Source organism: Equus asinus, chromosome 10 (assembly GCF_041296235.1).
Source record: "Equus asinus isolate D_3611 breed Donkey chromosome 10, EquAss-T2T_v2, whole genome shotgun sequence".
NCBI classification, from domain to species: Eukaryota; Metazoa; Chordata; class Mammalia; order Perissodactyla; family Equidae; genus Equus; species Equus asinus.
The window spans coordinates 53,510,971-53,527,992 of NC_091799.1; the positions used below are offsets into that span (position 1 = coordinate 53,510,971).

At 60.8% G+C, this 17,022-nt stretch overlaps 3 protein-coding genes across 13 annotated transcripts in view; all 3 read left to right on the forward strand.

Moving 5' to 3' along the window:
* MYO9B (myosin IXB) overlaps positions 1–5,983 on the forward strand; it is an 84,977-nt gene extending 78,994 nt beyond the window's left edge. For 5 of the 10 annotated variants that reach the window (XM_070519360.1, XM_070519361.1, XM_070519364.1 and 2 more), the window contains 8 exons: positions 81–209; positions 469–574; positions 855–986; positions 2,550–2,673; positions 3,133–3,180; positions 3,518–3,664; positions 4,346–4,469; positions 4,590–5,983. In XM_070519360.1, the coding sequence (XP_070375461.1) occupies positions 81–209; positions 469–574; positions 855–986; positions 2,550–2,673; positions 3,133–3,180; positions 3,518–3,664; positions 4,346–4,469; positions 4,590–5,017 (1,238 nt within the window). In that variant the 3' untranslated portion in view covers positions 5,018–5,983. Of the gene's footprint in view, positions 1–80; positions 210–468; positions 575–854; positions 987–2,549; positions 2,674–3,132; positions 3,181–3,517; positions 3,665–4,341; positions 4,482–4,589 lie in introns of all 10 variants that reach the window. The other 5 variants (XM_070519368.1, XM_070519369.1, XM_070519367.1 and 2 more) reach the window with 4 other exon arrangements.
* Positions 5,984–7,298: 1,315 nt separating this feature from the next.
* On the forward strand, positions 7,299–10,089 carry USE1 (unconventional SNARE in the ER 1). The gene is made up of 8 exons (XM_014865916.3): positions 7,299–7,457; positions 7,750–7,799; positions 7,923–8,001; positions 8,096–8,248; positions 8,711–8,723; positions 9,173–9,200; positions 9,465–9,639; positions 9,885–10,089. The coding sequence occupies exons 1-8, from the start codon at positions 7,356–7,358 to the stop codon at positions 10,065–10,067; spliced, it is 783 nt and encodes a 260-aa protein (XP_014721402.1). The 5' UTR covers positions 7,299–7,355; the 3' UTR covers positions 10,068–10,089.
* A 2,277-nt stretch (positions 10,090–12,366) lies between these two features.
* On the forward strand, positions 12,367–14,555 carry OCEL1 (occludin/ELL domain containing 1). 2 transcript variants are annotated; one of them, XM_044774141.2, is made up of 6 exons: positions 12,367–12,505; positions 12,833–13,009; positions 13,139–13,320; positions 13,536–13,755; positions 13,926–13,979; positions 14,165–14,555. In XM_044774141.2, the coding sequence occupies exons 2-6, from the start codon at positions 12,932–12,934 to the stop codon at positions 14,285–14,287; spliced, it is 657 nt and encodes a 218-aa protein (XP_044630076.1). In that variant the 5' UTR covers positions 12,367–12,505; positions 12,833–12,931; the 3' UTR covers positions 14,288–14,555. The 2 variants fall into 2 exon arrangements, with proteins under 2 accessions (XP_044630076.1, XP_070375488.1); XM_070519387.1 differs by having other exon boundaries at positions 13,536–13,701.
* The last annotated feature ends 2,467 nt before the right edge of the window (positions 14,556–17,022 follow it).

Here is a 17,022-nt window from a genome sequence, read left to right on the forward strand (position 1 = left end):
CAGGGGGGCACCAGGCTTGGCTCTGGGTGCCCCGCTCCTGCCTGCACTGTGCCCACTGGCCACACCCCCTCTCCTGGCAGACCCCACGGTGGTCAAGCTGGAGAACTTCCCCATCCACGCCATCACCGGGGTGCTCAAGCAGTGGCTGCGGGAGCTGCCTGAGCCCCTCATGACCTTTGCCCAGTACGGCGACTTCCTCCGAGCCGTCGGTGAGTGCCCCAGCAGCAGCCAGGGGAGGCAGGTGGCTGAGGTCAGGGGTGGGAGCCGCCAGTGCTCACCGTGAACAGCCAGGAAGATAGGACCACCCTGTCACAGCTGAGAAACTCAGGCCTGGGGTGGGCCGAGACCCTTCTGTGGCCCTGCATCTTGCCACACATCCGTCCCGGCCCCCCGTGGTGGGAGGCTCCCCAGCGCCCCAGGGCGTGTTGGGGTGGTCCCCCAGGGAGCTGACGCCCCGGGCCCTCCTAGAGCTGCCGGAGAAGCAGGAGCAGCTGGCCGCCATCTACGCCGTCCTGGAGCACCTGCCGGAAGCCAACCACAACTCCCTGGAGCGGCTCATCTTCCACCTCGTCAAGCAAGTGCCCGCCCGCCCGCTCTTTGAGGGGTGGGGTCCCCGCCAGGAACCCCACCAACAGCATTCCCGGGGCCGGTGCTCCGGTGGTTCCGCGCCAGGCCGCGGGCCTGGGTTGGGGGTCTGCAAGGAGCCCTAGCTTCTTTGGGGCAGCTCTCCATGCTGTGGAAGCGAGCGTGTCACACCACCCAGCTGTGGTGGCACTTTCCCCACAGCAGCCCAGGGCTCTGGACTCTGGTCTAGGGGCTCCCTGGCCGCCCCCTAAGTGCTGCTCACCACGCAGGGTGGCCCAGCTCGAGGACGTGAACCGCATGTCGCCCAGCGCGCTAGCCATCATCTTCGCACCCTGCCTCCTGCGCTGCCCTGACAACTCGGACCCACTGACCAGCATGAAGGACGTCCTCAAGATCACCACGTGAGTGCCAGGCCCGGCCGGCCCCCAACCCCAGCTCACACCCAGCACAGCCCAGCGAGGGACCCCATGACGAACGGGACAGCCCAATCTGGAATCCTGGGCCAGCTCAGTCCCGCTGTGTGTAGACCCGCATGCAGAGAAAAGTCCAGAAGACAACACCTGGATCGAGACGGCCTGGGTGGTGTCCCTGAGCCCTGGGGTCGGGGTAGACTTCTTTTGGTAATTTTACTTGTCTTTCTTTAAAACGTGCTCTAATGAGCACACGTGACTTTTGCACTAAGCCCAATCTTCTAACCAAGCCTGGACGTGAGGCACTGGCTGCTGTGTGTGGGGAGGGTCGCCCCTCCCACGTGGGGGCCCAGAAGCAGCCCCCGCAGCACGGGGCCCAGACCTGGGCAGAGACCCAGCAGCGTCTCTCCTCAAGCAGTGAGGGCGAAGCTTCCAAGTTCTTTTGAGGCTAGAGAACCAAAAAAGAAGAGAAACTTCTCATCTCTCGTGTCAGGGCGAGGGGCAGACGGTGACGCCCAGCATTCTGGGCTGTGGTAGCAGTGAGCCCCACAGCAACAGAAGTGATGCTCTGGCGCTTCTGTCCCCGGAGCCATCTTCCAAAGCTCTCAGCAGGCTCCCCAGGAAAACTCAGGAGGTCCTCAGACGTCAGTCACTAAGAGGATGCTGTTTAGGCTGCGAGTTGTGAAAATAAGAACCTGTCACCCTAGGCGGTTTCATGAGGCAAAGACACGAAGAAAGCCCGACACTGCGTCCCCAGGCCGTGCTCGTCACAGTTAGTGAACAGTGACAGGCGGCGAGAAGAGCCCACCGTGGCCCTCACACCACCTGGCGGCGGCGTGGTGTTGTCAACAGATTTGCTGTGGCCTCTTCCAGCACATGCTTTGGTCTTTTTTTCTTATGTTGTCATGATGGTGGGAAACTGAGTTGTGACTGCCTCTCCATCCAGGCTGAATCTCCCCCTAGTACTGACCACTCTGGGCTGAGTCCCCCCCAGTACTGACCACTCTCGGTTGAGTCTCCCCTGGTACTGATCACTCTGGGCTGAGTCTCCCCCTAGTACTGACCACTCTGGGCTGAGTCCCCCCCAGTACTGACCACTCTGGGCTGAGTCCCCCTGGTACTGATCACTGAACAGATGTGTGGCAGTGAGAACACACGTCCAATGGCCCTTGGGGCTGGTTGCCTGCAGCCCCTGGGACTAGCCGCACTGGCTCCCTGCGCCTCGTACTTCCGCGTGAGGCAGGACTGTCCCCACCTGCAGGGGGCCTAGGAGGGGCTGTTCACTCCGACTCGTCATACCAGCCCTCCTCTTTCGTACAACAAGGCTTTGGAGGTAGGGACTCAAGCTCAGAGGGGTGGAATGAGCTGCCCAAGGTCACACAGTGAGTGAGCGGGGCTGAGGCCAGAGCCACAGCCATGTCCTTGGCCCTGTCTGGTCTCTGGGTGGGTCTCTGCCCGGCCACTACTCCCCAGTCTCCAGCCAGCGCCTCCCTGGACGCAGGGGCTCCCACGCCCACAACCCCTGGAACGGTAACTGAGTCGCCTTCTCCACAGGTGTGTAGAGATGCTGATCAAGGAGCAGTTGAGGAAGTACAAGGTGAAGATGGAGGAGATCAGCCAGCTGGAGACCGCAGAGAGCATCGCCGTCCGGAGACTCTCGCTCCTGCGCCAGAACACTGTGAGCGTGTGTGACGAGCGTGTGTGACGGGCCCACGGTGGGCAGGGCCTCTGGTGGGGCGGGGCTCGGGCATTAGGGCTGGTCCCACTTCACTGCTCGGACTCCCAGGACACCCTTGGCCGTAGGCAGTTGGCCAGGGGCGTCACGGCAGCAGGCTCAGAAACCGAGTCCCCGCCTCGGCCAAATGCCCATCGTCCTCGGGGGACCTGTCACCCACTTGGTGGTGGTTTGGGTCATCCTCTGGCCTGTCTCTTGCTGACCTGGGCCCTGCCCACAGGGAAGTGTTCCCACAGCAGAAGTGGCTCCACGGTGCAGGGTGGAGGGTGGGAAGTGGGTTCTGCACTCTGTGGGAGGGCTATGTCCTTGTCCCTGCGGTCGGATGTGGCCAGATGCCGATGATGCACACCTGTGTCGGGGTCATGGCCCCCAGTGGTCACCCTCTGTTCATCTCTCCCCCAGCCATGGCCTCTCCAGCTGGGGTTTTCGTCTCCCTATGAGGGGGTGCTGGTATGTACACGCGTAGCGGCCCACCCTGCATGTCTCCTGGAGCGGTGCATGCTAGGGTTCCCCTCGCCCTAGGGCCTTTGTAGGATAGACCTTTCTGAAGTGCATGCTGGGGGAGGCCCGTTGCCTGTTGACCACCTGTGTGAGAAGGATGACTAACCAGCCGAGCACTGGCCACCCGGGCCCTACGTGACCCCTGGAGAAGCCTCACTAAGCCCAGCCACCCATGGCAGAACTAACCTTCCCGGCGCTCACACCGCCCTCTCCACCCGCCGGCAGTGAGCCCTGCCTATCCGCCCGCCCGGAGGGGCCGGCCAGACCTGCCGCTTCTCTGTTGCAGAACAAGAGCCCCAAGGCCCGGGGGAACAGCAGCGGCGGCCCAGAGGAGCTGGAGGTGCTGCCGGAGGAGGAGGCGGCCGGCGGCGACGAGGACCGCGAGAAGGAGATCCTCATGGAGCGGATCCAGTCCATCAAGGAGGAGAAGCAAGTGCCCCTCCATCCCCTTCGCACCCTCCCACACGGTCTGGCCCCATTCACAGGCCCCTCCGCCACAGGGAACCTGGCCGTTAGCCGGCTGCCCGGCTAGGCTCGTGCCGTCGTCCAGGACCCACCTCGCAGAGTGCCGCTGTCCTAGAGCACGACTTAGGGCTCTGTTTAAACCCCATGCTTGGCCACAGGGAACCACGGGGAGAAGCGGCAACAGAGGAGTGATGCCCGAACTTTGTCTGGAAGTTGGCATTAGCTAGGGTGACTGACGAATTTATTGTCCAGGCAAGATGTGAATGTCAAGGGGGTGCTGCCAGGACAACAGAAGTGACCCGGGCTGCCTGGCCACCCTAGCCCTAGGAACAGGGTAGAGCAATGCAGGTGGAGGGAAGAAACACACGCAAAGGTCCTGAGGCAGGAGCTCCTCACCAACTCAGTCCTGGCCCAGGTGCCTGGCTTCCCTCAGCACCCTGACACCTTCCTCCCATGAGCATCACAGGGCCAGGGACAGTGTGGGCCAGCTGTGCTGTGGGGGTTTGGGTGGGGTGCCGGGGGCAGGGAGTTCCATCCAGGATCAGGATGGCCTGCCTCTGTCCCCTACCCGCCTGGCACTTTCCCTGGGGTGGTCTTTCACCATAGGAACAGCCTTGGACACTGTGCCCTTCCCCACCCCCCCAGGGAGGACATCACCTACCGGCTGCCAGAGCTGGACCCGAGGGGCTCTGACGAGGAAAACCTGGACTCGGAGACGTCGGCCAGCACCGAGAGCCTGTTGGAAGAGCGGGCTGGGCGGGGGGCCTCGGAAGGTCAGTATTAAGGTAGCGTCTGCTTTTTTCCTTCCCATGTCCACCGCCAGCCGGCCCCGGGATGAGGGTCCATCTGCCGGCCCTGAAGCTGCAGTAACCCCGCCATCTGTCTCTCAAAAGGGCCCCCTGCGCCTGCTCTCTCCTGCCCCAGTGCGCCCGCCCTGAACCCCCTCCCCGCAGTGGCCGCCCCTCCACGACGAAGGCCATCGTCCTTCGCGACAGTCAGAGGGAAGACCCCCCGGCGGACCCCCATCATGCCCACGGCCAACATCAAGCTCCCACCCGGCCTGCCCTTCCACCTCTCCTTCCACCTCCCCGGCCGGGCACCGGGTGCCCCAGAGGCTACTGCCCCCGTCAGGCGCCGAGAGCCGCCGGCCCGCCGCCCAGACCAGGTACACTCCGTGTACATCACACCCGATGCCCACCTGCCCGTGCGGGGCATTCAGGAGCCCCTGGACGAGGACAGCCAGCCACCTGGGGCCAAGCGGAGGTACTCGGACCCCCCAACCTACTGCCTGCCCCCCGCCTCGGGCCAGGCCAATGGCTGAGGGCCCACCGCTGCCAGAGTCTGCACGTCTGAGGACAGCCCAGAGCCAGCATTTGGCTCTCCAAGAAGGATCCGGAATGAAAAGCCCCAAAAGCGATGTGGGGTGGGCACCGGCTCCTAGAGCAGAGTCCAAGTGGGGAGAGGCCAGCTGAGGCCAGGCCGCCCTCGCGGAGCCCCCACGCCGCGCGCATGTGCCCGCCCACAGCACCCAATCGGCCAGCGGCCCGTCTCCCACCTCCCATTTTGTACTTTTTTTACAGTAACTGTTTCTTTGTGCGTGGTTTACATAACTTTAAACTGTAACAGCCTTAACGGAAGACCAAATTGTTTTTTATTTGTGTGTGTACCAACTTTTATATTAACGCCCTGCATCTCCTTCATAACCTGTACCTGAGTCTTCGGAGACCGCCCACACAGCTGCCCACCTCGGAGGCTCAGCCCCGCCCGCGCCGAGTGCGACCCTGCACCAGGGGTTTGGACACTTGGGCCACCTGACTGCCTCAGTCTCTCTTGGACTCATGCTCTGGCCTGGCTGGTGGCTACCTGGCCACAGTGCATTTGAGGGAGCACGGCAGCCATCCGTGGGGATCGAGGCTGTCGGCTGAGCCAGGACACCAAGTGGGGGCAGCCTCCACCCGGGGCACCAGAGACCTCACGTCCCAGGGAGACTCCAGTGTGGCTGTCATTCCTCTGTCCACCACGCCCTGGACTCCGGAGGCTGTAGGAGGCCGCCCTTGGCACTGCCCTGATGAGGCAGAACAGGAGCCAGCGACTCAGGAGGACCCCGCTCACCAGCAGGGACGGCAAGGCCTGGGTTGTCCCGCTACAGATCAACAGTCGCAGCCTGGGGATCACCAGTGGGGCTCCCCTCAGGTTCAGCCCACTCTCCAGGCCCTTGGACATGTGACCACAGGCCTGGAACAAGAGGCGCCTCCCAGCCGTGTGAAATAAAGACAAAGTGCTGAGAGAGGTTTGCGTGCGGTTCCTGCTCACAAGGCTCTGCTCCGGGTTGGAGGGCCAGGGCTGGTGGGGGGAGTCGGGGCGGGGGGTGGGGGGTCCACCCTGTGGCTGCCGCCAAGGGGCTTGCAGGGCAGGGCCTTGTGTTGCTTGTCTGAAAGGCCCTGCCTCGATCCCCCAGCATGCGCTGTTGGATCTCACCTGTGCTCTTGACCTGGGGCAGGTGGGCTTGTGTAGTGACCCAGAAACCTGGGGGAGCAGACAGCTCCTGCAGAGTCGCATTCAGTGCAGAGAGCCTGCTGTCCAGGGGGCCGTCTCCCATTCCCCCGCTTCAGCACCCAGACTCTCCTGAGGTAGGGCTAAGTGTCAGCTGCAGGGGCCACCGGCACGTGGGGGAGTCAGTTCCTGGTGGGCTGGCAGGTGGGGCCTGTGAGGATGGGGTGGGGGGAACGTGAAGAACTTGAGTGCAGATGGCACATGCCAGAGGGTTGGGGGCTTCTCCAAGACCACACAGCCAGGGTGGGGTGGGGCTGGGCTCCAGACTCGGCCCCATCAGCCTCTGGAATTCCCCCTTATCCATCCTGGACTTGGTCTCCTCCATGGGACTTTGCAAGGACACGAGGCCCACCAGTGTGACTGGGACAGTGGTGACCTGAGGGCTGCATGCCAGGCTCCGGTCCCCATGAAGCCCCATCCTCACCGCGTGCACTCCAGAAGTGGGGCTCGCAGGACTGGCCTCGGCTTCCTGGGGCCCTTGGCGGGCTGGGACTGGGTTCTCTCCACAGGAGTCTGAGCCTTAGGGGTGACCCGGCCCCGCCTGCCGCTCCCAGAGCTAACTCGTGTCCCCCTGGAGGCTAGCACTGTCCCACTGCCCGTTCCCCAAGGGAGGAAACAGGCCCAGAAACAGCGGGCGGATGGAGTCAGAGTCAGGCTGGCATCCGGAAGCTCATAACCGTAGAAGGTTGGATGGGCCCCTAAGCCAGGCCAGGGCCTCTCCCCAGGAAGAAATCAGGGAAGGGGGCCTGGATGCGGAAGAGCTCAGTGTGGGGAGAATCCAGGCAGCAGTGGGTGTCGGGGAGGAACTTTGAGCAGGGGAAAAGGAACGAACAGAGGACGCGTTGCACTTGGGCCTGACACCGCAGGAGCTGGTCCTTTCAACCCTTCCTGAGGGTTAATATGCTCACGAGGGAAAGCAGGCGATTCAGCTCTGATTAACTATGGACTGAATGGCTCCTCTCCTTTAAGACATTACTTCCGCCCCAAACAAAGATGGAACGGCGAACGAGTGGAGCACAGCAACCCAGAGGGAAGCCAAGTGAAGGCACTTCCGCCCTCTCTTAAGATGGCGCCAGCGGAAGGGGCGGGGAACCACCGTGGGGGTGATGGCGGCGTCGAGGCTGGAGCTCAACCTGGTGCGGCTGCTGTGCCGCTGCGAGGTGATGGCAGCGGAGAAGAGGGACCCAGACGAGTGGCGTCTGGAGAAGGTGAGGGGAGCCCGCGGGATTGCGTAGAGCCCAACTCCCCGACGGTGGTCCCGGAGCTGGCAGGCACCGAGCCCAACTCCCCTGCCCCAACTGCCACCCTGGCCACGCCCCTTCCGGTCGGCTCCGCCACGTCCACCTGCAGCTCCCTCCTCTGGAGTTCCTCTAGCCACGCCTCCTTGGTGCTTGGCCCCTCCCACCATAGCCCCGCCCCTTATTGGCTCTGACGCCTTTGAGCAGGATGGGGAAGGGTGGAAGTGGGGGACCGGGCTGATACCCCACTTTCCCTCCCCAGTATGTGGGAGCCCTTGAGGACATGCTGCAAGCCCTGAAAGCCCAGGCGAGGTGAGTGTTGGCGGCCAGAGGGGTTTCACATCCGGAGTGGGAGTAGAGCTCAGGGCCCTTGCAGGCACCTGCCCTGAACTGGGCCAGCGGGCAGGTAGTCTTTGTCCGTTTCTCGCCTTCCAGCAAACCGGCCTCCGAGGTCATCAATGAGTATTCCCGCAAGGTCGATTTTCTGAAGGGGATGTTGCAGGCAGAGAAGCTGGTAAGCAGGGCCACCACCGCTGCCTCAGCCCTCATCACCACTCCCCTGGGTCCCCAGGCCCTGCCCTCTGGTGACCCTCGCCCCTCTTCTGCAGACCTCCTCCTCCGAGAAGGCACTAGCCAACCAATTCCTGGCCCCTGGCCGCGTGCCCACCACAGCCAGGGAGCGGATACCTGCCACAAAGACAGTGCATCTGCAGTCACGGGCACGGTACACCAACGAGATGCGGGACGAGCTGCTTGGCACGGTAGGGCCCTTCTGGTCCTGAGACCCCTCTGGTCAGTGACAGGAGTTCAATGCCTGGGGGTGGCCAGAACAACAAACACTGTCAGGTGCAGGGACCCTAGGGGCCCAAGAGCCTATGCCCTGGGCCATCAGACAAGGCTTCCCAACAGAGGGATGCTGTGGCCGGGACATGGATAGGTGAGTAGGAGTTTGGTACAGGGCAAAAATAACATGTTTGGTTCAGACAACTTTATTCCTCCGTAAAATAGGAGGACAAGTGCGTTTCTGAGCACTTTACTTGCATCAGGTAAACCCTTCAAAATGTGAGCTGTTGTTATCAGTTTATAGATGAAGAAACTGAGGCTCAGAGGTCACGGAACTTGCCCAGGGCCCTGACTGAGGGTGGGGAGTTTCAGGAGCAGAAAGGACAGGTTTGGGGCCATAACAAAGTGGGTGACTTCATGCCCCTCCCTTTTTGCCACAGGACTCTGCCGGAGGTGAGTCAGCCTGAGCAGAACAGGACTTGGGGCCCAGCTACCTGGGACAAGACACATGTCCTTGCTGCCCCACGTGCCCCGTGCCTAGCCTCATCTCACAGCCCAGGCCGAGTGTCCCGGGGGGGGTCACTGAGTTATGCCTGGAGCGGGGGCTAGGACAGAGGAAGTGGACCCCAGAGGAAACTGAGCTGGACACCCCCAGCCCATGGGGCCAAGGTTCAGCTGGAGGGAGGGACCTGGGGCCTGAGGAGTCCAGAGCAAGGCAAGGAAACTTCTGAGAAGAGGGGGCATTTGAGCTCGGGCTCTGAAGCGTGATGAGGAGCCCACCAGGCCGCAGCCAAGACTGGAGGGGCGCCATGAGCAGCAGGCCTGCTAGAGGCAGTGGTCAGGAGGCCTGTCGGCAGGAGGCCAACCCCTCCTTCTTTCTGCTGGGCCTGTTTCCCTTCCAGAGCCCGAGCTGGACGTGAGGAAGAGAGCGTGAGTGTCTTCAGCCCTTGGGCAGCACCAGGGGGCGGGGGGCTGGATGAACCTGGGGCCACTGAGGCGCCATGAGCACCTAAACCACCAATCAGCAGCCCCTTCTGGGGACTCTCTTCCCAGAAGCCAGAGCAAAGAAGGGATAACTGAGCCCCAAGCAGGGCAGTGGCTGGAGCCATAACCTCTGGGCTCCTTGGGCACATGTCGGTCTCTTCCCCTCCACCCCCATCTCGTGCCCACCTGTCCACCCCTGTGTGGGGTCAGTGGGGTGGCAGGGCCCAGGCCAGGGAATGAGAAGCAGTCAGCAGCCGAGTTAGACCTCGTCCTACAGCGACACCAGAGCCTCCAGGAGAAGCTGGCAGAGGAGATGCTAGGCCTGGCCCGGAGCCTCAAAACCAACACGCTGGCCGCCCAGAGTGTCATCAAGAAGGACAACCAGGTGTGAGGACTGTGGGAACTCTGCACTCTCTGCCTTGGGCCATGTGAGAAGGTTTCCCAGCAGAGGGGAATGGTGACTGGGGCTTGGCTGGAGAAATAGGAGTTTGGTAGAAAACAAAAAATGGCATTCCCAGCAGAGGAAACGGCACCAACAAGGGCCAAGAGGTGCAGACTTTGCCCCAGGGTGTTAGGCGGAGGCCACACTTGGCCCCAGTCCTGTTGACATTCTCCCCACCTCACCCACAGACCCTGTCACACTCACTCAAGATGGCTGACCAGAACCTGGAGAAGCTGAAGACAGAATCAGAGCGGCTGGAACAGCACACACAGAAGTCGGTCAACTGGCTGCTCTGGGCCATGCTTATTATAGTCTGCTTCATCTTCATCAGCATGATCCTCTTCATCCGGATCATGCCCAAACTCAAATAAAGACCTGGCCTGGCCCGCCTCATCCTTCTGTCCTTTGTCTGCCCTCCACCCTGTCCAAGGGTGCCCTTTAGGGTGGGCAGCAAGACGGGAGAGTCTTTGGAGAAACACAGACAGCTCATGAGCAGGGGAGGAAGAAGGTCAGGCTGGGAGGGTAGTGACTCGCAACCCTCTCCCATTTCTCCCTCGTTACCACCCAACAGTGGACAAGGTCAGGCCCCAAGAAGCCCCAGGAGCCCCTAGTCTGGTACAGTCAGAGCCAAACACAATGCCTTCAGCCCTGTGGGGCCATTCCTGGAGGTCAGCCTAGAGGAGGAAGCTTCGGTGCTGGGCCTTCCTAGGGATTAAAGGTGATAATTCAGGGACAGGTCTTAGCCCAGACACAGCCCCACCGCTCTCAGGAAACCACGGAGGCTTCACCCAGTCAGTCAACAAACACATGAGGGTCTCTGGAGGCCCTGCCCTGCCCAGGTCTTAGTCTGATCATTTCAGACGAGAACTGGGTGGGCACGGGAGTTGGGACCCTGGAAGAAGTAACAGAGTGGGAGTCCCAGGGGAACTGCTGGTCCCCTGGGCTCTGCTCACCCCTACTCCAGACACGGGGCAGGGCCTGTGAGAGCGTGATGGAGGGAGCTCGGGGAGGGCAGGTAACAGGTGCATGGGGGTGTCCCAGACTCACAGAAGTGTGAGCAGGCACTGTGGGACCCCCATCGACTCAGGGGCAAAGCCACCAGATGGAACCTTTTATAAGCTCTAGTGGCAACTTTTTAAAAAAGTTCAGAAGAAGGCTCCCATCTGAGATGCAGAGACGGTTCAATGTTAGAACGCCTGGCAACAGCCACATTAGGGCATCGGAAAACAAACTCGTGGGCAGGGAATATGGAGGAAAGCAGGCTTTGTACTGTTCAACCTCTCTAAAACAATAAGGAATAGATGGACGGTTTCCTCATTTAACGGAAAAATTTCAAGCGAAAGCGTTGAGTTTAACGGGCAAATACTGGAAGTTCTGCCATCAAAGTGAGGAGGTGGAGGGGATGCCGACCGTCCACCCGCCTCCCCCAGTGATTTCACATTGTCCTGAGGTGCCAGTTGATGCAACTAGACAAGAAAAAAAAATGACATTGAAAAATGAGAAGAGGCAAAATTATGTGCAGATGATACAACTGTCTGTATGAAAGACCGAAGCAAACCAACTAAAAAGCTACTCCAATAAGGGAATTCAGGGGTTGGCCCGGTGGTGCAGCAGTTAAGTTCACACGTTCCGCTTTGGTGGCCCCAGGGTTCGCCGGTTCGGATCCCAGGTACGGACATGGCACCGCTCAGCAAGCCACGCTGTGGCAGGCGTCCCACATAGAAAGTAGAGGACGATGGGCATGGATGTTAGCTCAGGGCCAGTCTTCCTCAGCAAAAAAGGAGGATTGGTGGCAGATGTCAGCTCAGGGCCAGTCTTCCTCAAAAAGAAGAAGAAGAAGATAGACTAGCTGGGTAACCTAACTTCCTCAATATATGAAGAGCTCCTAAAAATCAACAGGGAAAAAAAGATTTGCAGTAAATAAGCAAGAAAAGAAATACAAATGGTTTCTAAACTTTTTCACTCATCAGATTAGGCAAGATTTAAACTCTAAAAATACAATTTGCAGGAAAACGTGAGAACATCAGGGCTGCAAAGGTTGTGGGAAAACCGGCGTTTCCCTCACTGCTGGTCAGAGGCTCACACTAGGCCAGCCTCACTGAGACCAGCCCGCAGCCCCCTTCCAAATGAAGAGGGCACGTCCCCTCGCCGGCCAGTTCCACTCCAGGGTCACCCGGCCGAGAATCCTCCCACAAGTGGCCAAGCAAATTTGCACGTGAATATCTTTGCAGTGTCCTCCGCCGTGAGGAAAATATTTATACTTGCTTGTCATTTAATTAGGATTTCGCCAGAAGGAGACACAATTAGCTGCTGCTTCTGGGGACAGGGGAAGGCGAGAAATTCACTTTTGCCCTACGTGTCTTTTCTATTGTTTGAATTTTCTAAACATACCTCTAGCGATTATTTAAAGAAATGTTTAAAAAATACAATTGCTGAGTAAATAGATAAGTGCAAGTGCGCCCAAACCACCGGTTTTTCAGACAAACTGAGTCAGAGAGGCTGAGCCCCAAACACACAGCAGGTCTGAGTCTCGGTCGGACGCGAACCTGCGCTTCTAGGGTGTGGCTCCGCTTTCTGGCCCGCCAGGCCACGCCCCCTCACCGCCAGGCCCCGCCCCTCGCCGCCGGCCCCGCCCCCTCGCCGCCGGCCCCGCCCCCTCATCGCCAGCCCCGCCCTGTCCCGCCAGCCCTGCCCCCGTGCTGGGGAGCGACCCCGCCAGTCGGGTCCAACTTTGCAGTTAATGCACAACTAGGACTCCGGCGCCTCCCCGGGAGTGGACCCAGGCTCGGAGTTCCGGACGCTGGGACAGGTGACCCCGGGCGGGAGCGGCCCGTGCGGCCTGCAGCCGGGGCGGCAGTCCGGGGCGCTTCTCGGGGGTGGTGTCCGAGGGCTCCGCGCGCCCTAGCGGGCGACGCTGCGGCAGCGCGGGGGTTAACGTGAACCGGGCCCGACGCGCCGTGTCGACGGGGCTTATTTGCATAGCGTCCTGCCGGGTGACGCAGCCAGGGGCGGGGCCTGGGGGAGGGGGTGCTGTGAGGGCCAATCGCGAGCGTCTATACAAATAGAGGGGGCCGGGCCCGCCTCCGCGCGCGTGCCCGCTGAGCCCCTCCAGGCGCGTCCTCCCCGGTGTCCGCAGGCAGCCCGCCGACCACGCCCGCCGCGCGCGGCTCCCCGCGGCCCCCGCAGGACCCGCCCTCCGCCCCGGGGACGCCCGAGCGGCCCCCCCCCGAGGCCGATGCCCGCCCGGAAGCCCCGGCAGACCCGCGGCGCCCCGGGGGCCCTGCAGACCCTCCCGCCCGGCCCTGGGCCCCCGGTGAGTCTGAACGGGAGGAAGGTCCCCAGGCCGAGCCTAGGCCAGGGCTTCATTTCCCCGCAGTTTGAGGGATCCCGGCTTCCCGATTCCCTCCTTAACTCCAAACCCTGATTCCTGCGGCGTCTGCAGCGAGTGGAAGCCAGCGCTCCCTGCCGTCTGTGCCAGCCCCAGCCAGGGGCGCACAGGGCAAGGCCCAAGAAGATTGTATTTGAGGATGAGCTGCCCTCCCCCGTCCTTGGCACCAAGAAGTCTATTGGAACCATCCCTGGGAGACGTATACCTAGGCCCCAGCCAGTGCCCGACTATGAGCTGTGAGTGTCCCCCATGTGGTTCCTGATGCCTGGGAACAGAGAAGGGGCACTGAGGCTAGGGCTTTGACAAGTGAATAAGAGTTTGCCAAACAGTAAAAACAAAAAGGACATTTGGGGCAGGGAGCCTAGCATGGACAAAGGAAAACTAATTACATTGACTAAGGCAAAGGGAGGGTTCTTTACACTCACCCTGTGACCCCATTTCAATCCCAAAGTAAGTATCCAGCAGTGAATAGTGAGCGGGGCCGGCGCCGCTACGCAGCAGTGTTCCAGGACCAGTACCCAGAGTTCTTGGAGCTCCAGCAGGAGGTGGGCGCTGCACAGGCAAAGCTCCGGCAGCTGGAGGCCCTGCTCAACTCACTGCCCCCGCCCCGGAGCCAGGTCAGCCACCTGGTGGATCCCTGCCGCGGCCTCCGGGCCTCCCACTGGCTCCAGGTCTCCAGGCCTCTTCCTCCACCGGGCTGGGTGGGCACCACAGTGCATGGGTCAAGGTCAGCCCCTGAGGTCCTCCCTAGATGGGTTACTTTGTCTTTCGGAGCCTCAGTTTCCCCATCCCTCCTCGGGTCCAGCTTCTCTGAGCCCCCGTCTTCCTTCTCCCCTTGCAGAAGGAGGCACACGTCGCTGCCCGCATCTGGAGGGAACTTGAGAAGAAGCAGATGGTGAGTCAGGCCTCCTGAGGCCCGCAGCCTGGCCTTGTGCCCCTGAGGCCCCTGTGAGGCCGGGACACTCGAGCCCAGTGTCAAGGAAAGAAAACAGGCTCAGAGAGGAAAACGCAAAAAGTCGAACAGCTTGAGGGCCATAGGCCAGACTGCCACAAGGACTTCCCGGCTCTTGCCCTGCCCAGGACCCCAGCTTCCTGGACAAGCAGGCTCGCTGCCGCTACCTGAAGGGCAAGCTGAGGCACCTCAAAACGCAGATCCGGAAGTTCGACGAGCGAGGAGACAGCGAGGGCTCTGTGTACTTCTGAGCGTCCTGGCACCCAGGCACAGGGACACGTCCCACTCTGCCCTGGCCTCTCGTCCCGCCTCAGGCCTCAGCCCTTGCTGTCCCCCCGCCTGAGTCCCTATGCCTCGGCCTTTGAGGCTCAGCTTTGAGGGCCCCTCCTCCAGGAAGTCCTCCCAGGACCTTGTCTGGGAGCCCCGGCCCTGACCCCATGGGGACCCCAGGTTTCAGTCAGTCCCCTAAGTCAGGTCCTGCTTTCCATCCCAGGGGAATAAACGTTTATTAAATATCTACTCCTGATTTCACTCTGTTGGCACCAAAAATCTGTTCTTCCATTTTCTTTTTTTTTTTTTTCCTGCTTTATCTCCCCAAACCCCCACCGTACACAGTTGTATATCCTGGCTGCAGGTCCTTCTAGTTGTGGGATATGGGACGCCACGTCAACGTGGCCTGACGAGCGGTGCCATGTCCGCACCCAGGATCCGAACCCTGGGCCGCTGCAGCAGAGCGCGTGAACTTAACCACTCGGCCACGGAGCTGGACCCTGTTCTTCCATTTTCTAGAGGGAAGAAAATCGGGTTTTGAGAGAGGGACTCCGGGCAGGGTGTGGACCCTCGTCTGTCCAGGGGCTCCCTCTCCCCGCAGAGCCTCCGGGGGCTGTCCGGCGGGAAGCTGAGGGCCCCTGCAGCTTTGCCTCCTGGGCCGGCCGTGGCGGGGAGCCCCAGGGCCAGAGTTCCCGCAGGGCTGGTCACAGGGCGGGCCAGGCGGAGGGTCCCAAGTCTTGTGGGGCTGCCTCCTGGAGAATTCCTGTGGCGCGATGCTGGGGACAGCCCAGCGGGGGCGGGGACGCCAGCGCGGGTAGGTGGGCCCCTAAACTCGTCCACGGCTCCCGGGCGGCACAGGCTGAGCCGTGGTCACCGCTGTGCTGTGAGCCCAGTTCACGTGCCTGGTCCGAGGATGGTCCTTCGGTGTCCACCCCATGCCAGGGCCCAGGTGGGTGGGGCATGGGCAAGGCCAGACCCCCTGGGCCCTCTTTGAGTCTTGGCCTCCCGAGGGAGCCACAGGGAGGCAGACTGCAGGCAGCAAAGGCAGTGCCAGCCACAGGGTCACAGAGAGGCCTCAGTCCGAGATCAGTCCTCATGGAGCCCCTGTCCCCAGGGAAGACAGCCCTGGGCCCAATGTGATAGAGCAATAACAGAGGGCAGGATGGCAGCCTGAACAACCAAGGAGGCTCAAGAGGTCTTTTTGCAGGGGGGCCATATGGGTAGGGTTTTGTAGAAGAAGTAGGAGTTCAGCAGTCAGGTCTGAACAGGCACGCAAGACTGACCTGGCGACTGGAATGGGCTTGCTAGTCCTCAGATGTCCTGTGAATCTGAGAAATGGGGCATTGCTGTCCAGCCCGACTGGAGTGACACATTCACTTACCCACAGGACCTCGTGGAAGATGCTGACCCACAGCAGAAACCAGTGCAGCCTCCACTGGGAGCCCTGCAGCCTATCCATCCCAGGCCCCTTCTGGGTGCAGAGCATATCACGAGACCCTCATTCATTCCACGGGCAGCAGCCTCACTCCCTGCTCTTCCCAGGCCCCCTCCAAGATGGACATGGGGGAGGCTGGGAGTGCTCACAAGGAGCATTGGGAGGACTGGGACTGCTTCCTGGACTGAGCGCCGGCCCTGACTGCAGCGTGAGGCCCGAGTTCTTCTCTCACTGTTTCAGAAGGGCATCTTTGATGGACGGCTTGTCTGCCTGGCAAGACCTCAGTCAGGACCCAGGGGTACACCCCCCACCACTAGCCAAGCCTCCTTTACCCACCCCCTAGAGCCACAGTCCTGGGAACGACCACAGAGCTGGGGCACAAACTTCCAAGGCCAGGATGGCAGGGTTCCTGGTGACCTGCGTCACCCTGTATCAACTGAATGAATTCCACATTTCAAAGTCTATCCTTAGAGGTCCCTGCCTTCCAAATGCCAATCTCGGAAACAGTGTTTAAGTTATGTGTGAGAAGAAACCAAACCTAAACTGGCTGAAGCACAAAAGGGGAAGTCAGCTCATGGAACTGAAACTGAAGTCTAATGGTTTCAGGTATGGCTTGATCCAGGAGCTCGAAAGTTATCCAGCAATATTGATGTTCCTCTTTTGCCTCTGCTTTGCTTTGATTATATCCTCCTAGTCCCAAATCCTGCCACTCAATCTCACTGCCCAGCTCTGGGCCTCCCTGAACCAATCACTGTGGCCAGGGGCATGGAGGGCTGTGTCTGGGCTGGGAAAGAACTAGCCCAGGAAGCACCCTGTGGCCAACTGGTTAAGTTCACATGCTCTGCTTCAGCAGCCCAGGGCTTCACTGGTTCAGAACCTGGGCGCAGACCGAGCACCGCTCATCAAGCCATACTGAGGCAGCGTCCCACACAGCACAACTAGAATACACAACTATGTACTGGGGGGCTTTGGGGAAAAGAAAAAAGATTGGCAACAGATATTAGCTCAGGGCCAATCTTTAAAAAAAAAAAGCTGGCCCCAGACGTTTCTCGGAGGACACTGGGGCCCAGACACGTGATGAACGGTGAAACACCGTTTGGTTCAGGGCATGTGTCAATCCGCGAAGCTCCCCGCCCAGGCCAGAGCCTCAATTTGAACCTGAGCCACCTGCTGGGCTGACTGGCTGACCTCAAGCCCCACACCCTGCCCCCAGCCTGTTTCCCCACAAAACTGTCTAACAAAAGCAGCAAGGAGGGCTCTTGTTAGGCTGTGGCTATTCCA